Here is a 9,620-nt window from a genome sequence, read left to right as displayed (position 1 = left end):
CTTGAAGGAACAATTATTATAAGGTGAGATCAACAACAATGAATAAAATCAAGAAAATCATGAAATAAGCTCAATAATTTCATAATAGCATCATATCCATAAGATTTGGAATCTCCAAAAATCATCATCATCATCATCATGGAACATACTTATCTTTAGCATCATAAGGAACTCTAAGAATCATGAACTTCTAGCTTTTGGGAATAAGGATATTATGGAAAACATGTATATGTTCATAAGAAAAGAGTCATGTCTTTAGAAAAAAAGGGTTTAGCCTTAACATACCTTTTTGGTCTCCTACTACTTAACGTTTATCCTTCCAAGCTCGTAAATCTATATTCAAGAGAGTTCATACCACTGTTATACTTATCGTCATATGCTTATCTTAAGTCTTCAAATTAATTCTTTTTAAAATCTCCGGAAATTTGGGCAGTAACTCCCCTGTTTATATCCCTAGCCCGAAATCACAATACTAACAAAACAACAACAACAATAGCAATACTAATATCAACAACATCATTATCAACACAAATATACTCCATAAAACATCCCACACGATGTTTTTCCCAATTTCTGAACCAACCATAACAATATCCACAATACCATAATCAAAGAGTTATATTCAATTTAATCTCAAATTAATCCACAGTCTCCTTTCAAATTCATTCCATAGTCATCATCTTCACTTTAATACTTTGGAACTTTTCTACTATGATTCTCTTCTCTTATAGGACTTGCTAAACCTTCAAATTAACTTAATCATGAGAAATAGGATGGAGAACATACCTTACACTAGAAGAACTTCACCCCCTCAACTTTTTCCAAGACCAAATTCATCACAACATTAAGTAGAGACAAGAACAATCCTTCTCCAATAATTAGCTTGGGTTTTTAGAGTTTGATCCTCTTTAGTGATGGTTTAGAATGTTTTGGAATGGTGGAGAACCTTCAAGAACACTCTTATAATGGAGAGAGAAGTGTGGAAGATTCTAGAGAGGTGTGGAGATGTTAGGAGATTTCTAGAGGGTTGTGGAGTTGAATAAAAATGAAGTGTAAGGGACCTTTTATAGGTGCCAAGCTTGAATTGGGCTGGTTCACCACATAAGTGGGCCTTTAAGTGAGCTTTCCGGATTTTCCGCCCAGGTCCGTATTCCTCTGGCTGTCCATTTTAAAATGCCCATAACTCCCTACTTCGATTTTGTATTGATGAATAGTTTGCTGTGTTGGAAACTAGACTCGACGAACTTCATTTTAGGCTCTTGAAACACCTCAAAACTCCTGATATACCCATAGATATACCCCTCTAAAGTTGACACAAAATTCTGCCAATTTTTTTTCAAATTTTGACAAATTTATTTTCTTCTATTTTCTTGGTCCCGGAATCTTCTGAAACTCTCCATACATGATATTTATCATTAATCATACTTGATAATAGTCATGTGTTTTGGTTCCAAGGTTGTCCTTCCCGGTTACGACTTACGAGATCGTAATTCATCCTTTACTTTATTGTTACGTACTTCCCATGGCTTGTACCTTCCAAAACTTCATGGGATGTATCCGATACTCCATTAATACGGTGAAGTATGTGGCATACTCATTTTCTAAAAGTGCGAGGTGTAACAACCTTCCCCTCTTTAGAAATATTCGTTCTCGAATGTTGTAGCTTGCGAGCTTACGATGCTATCATTAATTTCTTGAAATGGTAGTCCTCCTTTAGTTCCTGATCTCCATGTTCTTATACTATTGGCTCATTAGTCTTCTTTCATATTCTCCCAATTCTTTGTCGAACTCATTCATTAGTTCCGTATCCTCTTGTTCTTATGTATGTACCCAGTGGTCAACTGATATCTAGCTACCGTCCTGGGACCTGTTGCCATTAAGATGGTCTTAACTCATGATTGCTACGGCTCCCTGCCGATCTGTGAGCACTCTTAATTGTTGTACTCTTTTGCCTTGCTCCTTATTTCTCTACTAGTAAACAAATTCTTTAGTTCAGATATGGCACCTTTCCTTGCTTGCTTCTTGTGTGCTATTTTAGATTATCCTTTTTTGTACTAGTCGACCTTATATACATACCATATCATCTCTTTTTTTAATTCCTCGTCGACCTCCCCCCCCCCCCCCCCCAACTCCTTACAATATCATCATATTCATATTTGAACTTTTCCTCTAATTTCCTCTCCTCAGTTTTTGCATAATTACAAAATAAACTCATGAACATGGAACCAAGATAAAATCCTACTTAATCATAATTTCCTCCCAGTACGAGTATGCATCCCTCTTTAAGTCCTTGGCTCTCTTATACCGGTGACTAATTGAGACTTAAACTAACCTCCATTTTTCTTCGGCTCCTTATCGTCGTCCTTGCACCATTCTGTTAGCCATTTCATCATGGCAATTGTTTATATGGTTCTATGTCATACACTCTCACAATTGATATAACTAGCAGCTTGGAATTTCACGACTTACGAGGTACTCCCTAATCTTAAGTAGTACTGCTGTCTTGCCATTCATAAGCACACTATCTTCCTTTCGTTTGAAGATTATTGAACTTCCTATAAATATTCCTCTTTTAAAGCTTTCATCTCTTCTAGTGCTACAAGTTCTTTTTAGTAATCCCGATTGTCCCTTATACTTATCTCTGGTCACATGCAGCCTTCCTCACTCCTTCTGCTACCTCTTGGAGTACTTTACGGCATATCTAAATATGCCCAAAATTTATTCGGTGCGAGTGATTCGAGTCATAGTCCGGAATACAACGTACCGCATTCGCGAAACTTATTCTCCTTCCCATATTTGTCTACTGATATACCTGCATTTAATCCATTCTCACTTTTCTTTAGCACATTCTTGATATATTGGTTCATCTCAAATTTTGGATCCTTCAAGCCAGTACATTTCCCTCTTTCGAGCTTGGGAATATTATAGCTCATCTTAGAATTGAATTTGTTCTTCCCCCCTTTAAAGGATGTTCTCACACACCAGTAACCTTTGAATCTTAACCGTCTTTGTTAATCATATGGCTGACCTTAACAATCCTTCACTCCTCTATTCCTGATAATACTGGAGTTCCTTTCATCGCATGGTTTAACTTATTTTCCTTTCTGCTAGTTGAGGTCATGCATCAAATCAAAATGCTCATACATATCAGATCCAATTCAGATGCATTCTTTATTGTCTTTTCACTTCTACCTTTCATGCCTAGTAGTTCCCTAGGCTAATGAATTAATGGGGACATCGGAATTCATTAGGCCCTTTACGGAGTGTCCGACTATACCATGCTCCTTTAATCCTAGTCTTTCTCCATGACTATCTTCTTAATATCCTTGAAATTCTTCTTGCTCTGGGTTCCCAATTCTGATTTATGTTTATACTACACCATTAAAAGTTGATATTCCACACCACCCATTCCCACGACTCATCCTTTAATTAATTTAGCTCATTTTGTCCCGTAATTTTTCCTAACTACTTGCTTGTATCAATGTCATGCATCATATCCCTTTTGATCTTCTACCGGCTCCCGCCCTTACCATGAAATCCTCATAAAATACACCTTTTTTTTTCTTCCTTCATCGAGTTCTCACCTTCCTTTATGACACTACGGCTCGTTCGTATTCATGTATATCCCCATACATCATTCTATTTCTTTTATAATCCAATCTCTGTACTCTTTATCAAGGTTCTTATCCCATGTTACTGATGTTTTCCCTCTTGGCCAGATTTGTTAATTTATTATCCTCCCTTCTGTCCTTGGTGATTGCCCGACTTTCATTAACCAATCCATTATTGTACCTTTCTTACTTTCGCTTTCAGGGCCTTTCTTGATTTCCATTGCTCCTAAGTAATCTTCTTCACTTGCCATTTTATAGTATTGACCCTGAAGTTCGTAGAATATCCTATTAGAAGTACAAATCCATTCTATTTCTAAAGTCATTTTTTGGGACGGTTTTTTCGTTTCCAAGGTATTCATGTCGTGTCAATATGACTGCGCATTCATCTCTTCAGATACCTCTCTAGAGTCAGAAACTCCTTAACATCTTCGCAAAACTTGTTTATTCTTTCCCACTTCACATCCCTATTCGTTGGTCTACTCTTCAATCCCACTTATCAAAATCTATTTTCGAACCCTGTGCATTCGTCTTTTGTTCCATACTACCATACTCTATTCTTTCGATATACTTACTTTCGAGATTTATCCGAATGGTCCTTTGCCTCTACTGTCGTCCTAAACTCTCCCTCGGAAGCTTTACTTGACCCTTGTTAGCAACATACTTCCCTTGCTCACACTTCTTCTCTTCTCAAGACATCATAATCTTCTTACTCTTGTCTACTCACTTCCTTCTCTTCCCTGATATTCTTGCATCATGATTATCCAACTTTAACCTTTAGAGGAAACAATGTCAACTTGCCCTGTAGCACTTGCTACTTGAACTTCAATACCTCATCCAATAAATACCTTTAACATATCGTAACATTGGTTATCAGGGCACACATACAAGTTAACGTGATCACACATGAGTTATCATGTATATCGTTTACTAACACCTTACTTACGAAGTACCCCCAATGCTATTTAAACTTGTCCTAAATCTGTGGTTTTAACATATCTTCTCTTTCTTAGCTAAGCTAGCCCGTCTTACATCTCACAATCATTTAAAATTTCCAACCGCAAGTCTCACATGCTTCTAATTTCCCTCGGGCTATTTTAGTTCCTCATACTTCTCATATGTCTAAGTCTGTAGGACTTCTTAACACATTTCCTAAGTCTTTGATTATGAATTTCTGGCAATATAGGATTAATAATCGATCTCCACTCGAACACCTACTCTCCTCTCCTTTTTATTCATAAGCTGACATCACTCTATTTTTTTTTTTTTTGCCAAATAACCTTTATCACCTTTGTCTAATAATTCTAGGTGCCCCTACTTATAAGAATTGTATCCGTCTTGCTGCGTGGCCTTTTTATCACATAACCTAGAAAAAAAATTGAAGTTCTAATGGATCCCAAGTAAAATTTTGTAATGCATCTCCCTCCAGGTTAGAAACGTCCCTTACTCTCCTGGCTAGGCAAATGATATCTTAACCTTTGGAACTCCCAATAATAACCATCAATCAACGCACGCGACTGCTTTCCATTCCTAATTCCAAGTTCCTAGTGGTGGTAAAAACATCTTAGTCGCGATTTTTATAAATACTTTGGTTATCGGTTCCTTTATAATTCCCATCCGTCAACTATTAAATGCTATCCTGCAATAATTGTACACACATTAGAAATTTTAGTAAAAGGCCCATATACCTGTAGCCGGCCTGTCCTGATCTTGGTCTGGAGGGCTGTAAAGTGAAGTATCCTTCTCATCGCCCCCCACCATCTACTGGTCTGGCCCTCCTCATTTCCCCCATCCGAGTTCAAGGGATACGAATATTCTAGTAGCTCCTGATTTACCGAAGGCCAAGATAGAGGGCTAGAATACTCGATATCACTCACACTCGTGGCTGCCCTAACATAATGCTCCATCATAGGAGAAGCTGGAGGGGTCAACTCTGGTTCAGCCTTGGAAGCCTTCGACGGATCTTCCTCCATGAAGGTTACGAGCTCTGGGGGGGGGTCATCTCGATGTCCTCGAAGGATGCGTCTCGACAGAATAGCTAGGACTCCTCCTACTCGGTCCTTGGATCTGTGGTCCCGAATCCACCCTGGGGGCCTTCTTTGTACCCTCACTATCTGAAGGCGATCTCTTCATCTCTGTCAATCTACACTTACCTACAGGGAAAGAGGGTCAGAAACGATCTTTCCTAGACTCTAGCTCTATCGTACGATCTAAGAAAAAAAAGGAAAGGTCAATGATTCCTAAATGCCCCGGAAGCTCCTATTTATAAGTGTGGCGCGCTTCACACCCAGAAATAAAACTCTACTGGCCACTTTTACCAACTGCTCTGATACCACTTTTATCATGACTCAAGCCGATGAGTCATGACGAGTGCTCGACCACTACTGACCAAGTACCCCTAAACTCGTACTTGCACCATACTGAGTAACCTGGTGGCCCATTTTTACTTATATCTGAGTTATACCAACTTCTATAAAATTAATACAATAAACTTTGCATCGAAACTCATAAACCATGTATATGGATATATATGCGTATGTGCTAGGCAAAATACATCAAAACACCCCTAAACTATACCCAAAATGTCGATATCATACCTAAACTATACGAGCGACCTATTACACACCTTAACATCTTAAAAGTGAATTAAATTACCCCACCACAGACCAAAACCCCCAATTACTAAATGGCGTGGACGACACTCGCCCTTGGGTGAAGCCACGTATTAAATGAACTGATTTATTTTCTAATCACGCCATTATAATATATTTAACATAATAAACCCATTTTAATACCCAAAACCATTTTTAACACCCCATACCCATTTTAACACCCCAAACCCGTTTCAAATCACCCAAACCCACATCAGACGCCCAAATCCTAATTCAAGAAAACCAAACGACACCACAAACAACAAATCATTCAATATTGGTCCTAAATCATATATTTTTTTAGTTTACCTGCTCAATATTGTCGGATTTCATAGAGTTTTTTTTAGTTTTTCTTCATCTTAAACCTATAACGAAGTGTTGGTGATTTTTGGAACTTGGACGATTCGAAGTTGGCTTTTTTGTTGATGTTTGGAGGAAAATCATCGGCTGTGTTACTAAAAGGTTAGTCCTTTGTCTCATTTTGTTTTTGTGTTGTGCGATTAGAACTAGGGTTTTTTTGCGTCTTTAATTTTTCTGCAAATTTACAGTGTAAATGATTGGGTAAATGCTTGAATATGTAAATGTCGATTTGGTTGTTGTCAAGTGTTTGACTATGAAATTAAAGTATTTGTACTATTTTTTTGGTCGAAATATGTCTTATGAACTGATTAATTTGCGATTTTACCATGGTGGGAATTTAATGACTGGCAAAAATCCCTACGTTGGTGGACAAGTAACTGAATTTACACGTATGGATTTAGATAGGTTTTGTTACTTTGAATTGCTTGATTGTGTGAAAGAATTAGGGTATGACCCTGGTAAATGCACCATTTATGTTAAATTTGTCGATAGTGTGGTATTGGTAGAAATCAAATGTGATAGGAATACAACCCGAGTTGCTGCATGTTTTGGGGATGGGGATATTTTGAAGGCTTTTGTGTGTCACATGGTTGAAAAACCCCTAGTGGTCCCACCCTTATTAGAATATGTAACCCATGTGGTGGGGGAAAGTGATATTTCTTTTGATAAAGTGACTGGTCAAGACATTGGGGGTAGTGGTGTTGCATCTTTTGATGCCTTTGATACTGATTTAGAGCTATTCAATGAACCTCCTTTTGAACCAACTCAAAATACTACCTCTCTCCAACCTAACCCTCCAACTTTTGTCCCTTGTACTCCTCCAACTGTTGACAATACTGAATCAAATCCTGCTTCTAATACTACTGTTGCTGCATCAAATCCTGCCCCTAATACTACCACTGAACCAAATCCTGCCCCTAGCACTACTGCTGCTGCATCAAATCCTGCCCCTACTACTACTAATGAATCTATTCCTGCCCCTCATACCACTGCTGAATCAAATTATGCCCCTCATACTACTGCTGAATCTTCACAAACTAGGGCTGTCCCTGATTTTTCTGAAACTGGTAGTGATTTAGATTCATACCTAGATGGATTGTTTGATGAAGGAGAAGTACATAGTGAGAGTGATGTAGATGAGGAGCTAAGGGGTTTTAGGGAGGAAAAGAGAGCTGGAAAAAGAAAAAGAAGGAAGAGGGGTGAAAGAGCTCCTGTCCCTGAACATGTTAAGTTAGGTTCAGGACCAAAAGGGCCAGATGTGGGGTATGATGAATCTGAAGGTGCTAATAGAGACACCATGGAAGGTAAGTTGGCTGGTGATGAGCCTTATTACCCCTCAGATGAAGCTGCCAGTTTTGAGACTGATCCAGATGACATATCTGATGATGATGAAGGAGTAGTTGAACAGAGAGTAAAAGCAAAAAGAAGGAAGATGACAAACAGAGTTGTGTTTGATAAAAACCTCCAAGAAAATAGTGTGGGAAACAGCCTCCAATTTGAAAGTGTTAATGAATTTAGAACCGAGCTTACCAAGTATGCGATCCATGAGCATGTTGCCATTGAAAAATGTATTAATGAACCTACAAAGGTAAGGGTTAGGTGTGTAGATGGTTGTCCTTGGCTTTTATTTGCTAGTCTTGAATCTAGGACTAACAACTTTATGGTGAAGAACTATAATCCAATTCATAAGTGTGACCCTACCAATAGGAACAAGCTTTGCAATACCAAATTCTTATTTAGTCACTATAATGAGAGAATAAAGGAACAATCAAGCATTAGGATTTTTGAGTTTCAGCAACTCATTAAGAAGGAGTTGGATCTTTTTGTTGGTAGAACTGTGTGTAGAAGAGCAAGAAATAAAGTTTTAGCTGAGTTGATGGGTAACCATATTTTGGAGTTTGGGAGGATTTTAGATTATAGGGTTGAGTTGTTAAGATCAAATCCAGGTAGTACATGTGTAGTTAGGCTTAGTGATGAGACATTTGAAGGTGGGAAGAAATGTTTAGAGGATTCTACATATGTTTTGATGCAATGAAGAAGTCATACTTAGCTGGTTGTAGGTGCATTGGTTTGGATGGTTGCTTTTTAAAGGGAATCCCAAAAGATCAATTACTTGTTGCCGTTGCTTGTAAAGATGGAAACAATCGAGATGATGCCACCGGCTCTCAGGCGTAGTTGAGGTTTAGAACAAGCACAATTGGACTTGGTTTGTTAGAATTTTAAAGGAAGATCTTCAGCTGGGAGATGGGACAGACATTACTGTTATAACAGATATGCAGAAGGTAAGATTTAAGTGTTGAATTCACTTTTCATAACTCTTTACACTAATGTTCTTTTACTTTACTAACTGCCTGTTTTTTATTCCTCACAGGGTCTTGAAAGTGCCATAAAAGAGAAGCTACCCAATGTTGAACATAGAATGTGTGCTAGGCATGTTTTAGCCAATTGGTCCCAAAAATACAGAGGCCTTGAGAGGAAGAATTGCTTCTGGAGGTGTGCAAAGTCAACTTTTGAGTCTCAGCTGAATGAGAACTTAGACTACATGAAACTTTTGGGAGAAGAATGTCTTGATAAGTTGATGTATTACAACCCTGAAAGGTGGAACAAGGTTTACATGAAATATACCACAAAGTGTGACATTATATACAACAACATGACTGAATGTTTCAACTCTTGGTTACTGGCTGCAAGGCACAAGACTGTAATAAATATGCTTGAAGAAATAAGAGTCAAAATGATGAAGAGAGTAGGACAGATGAGGGAGTTTTGTGTCAGTTAGATACATGAATTTTCTCCAATGGCATTGAAAGTTCTGACAGAGCATACTGCAAGGTCTATGAAATGCAGTATTGAGTGGAATTCTGATACAGGGTATGAGGTTCTTGAAGGTCATTTTAGACATGTTGTGGATCTGCCTAGACAAACTTGTTCTTGTAGAGCATGGATGTTGAAAGGCATCCCATGTCCTCATGCAATTGCTGCTCTTCACCACAAGAGGTTG

General features: G+C 38.2%; 1 protein-coding gene across 1 annotated transcript; it reads left to right on the top strand.

The window, feature by feature from the left end:
- The first annotated feature begins 8,792 nt into the window (after positions 1 to 8,792).
- Positions 8,793 to 9,398, top strand: LOC132043098 (uncharacterized). The gene is made up of 2 exons (XM_059433589.1): positions 8,793 to 8,901; positions 8,991 to 9,398. Exons 1-2 carry the CDS (start codon positions 8,893 to 8,895, stop codon positions 9,396 to 9,398), a joined length of 417 nt encoding a protein of 138 aa, XP_059289572.1. The 5' UTR covers positions 8,793 to 8,892.
- Positions 9,399 to 9,620: the final 222 nt, after the last annotated feature.

This window comes from Lycium ferocissimum, unplaced genomic scaffold (assembly GCF_029784015.1).
Source record: "Lycium ferocissimum isolate CSIRO_LF1 unplaced genomic scaffold, AGI_CSIRO_Lferr_CH_V1 ctg210, whole genome shotgun sequence".
Taxonomy (NCBI): Eukaryota; Viridiplantae; Streptophyta; class Magnoliopsida; order Solanales; family Solanaceae; genus Lycium; species Lycium ferocissimum.
Note: the sequence above shows the minus strand (reverse complement) of the source record. Positions and strands in the feature narration are given on the sequence as shown.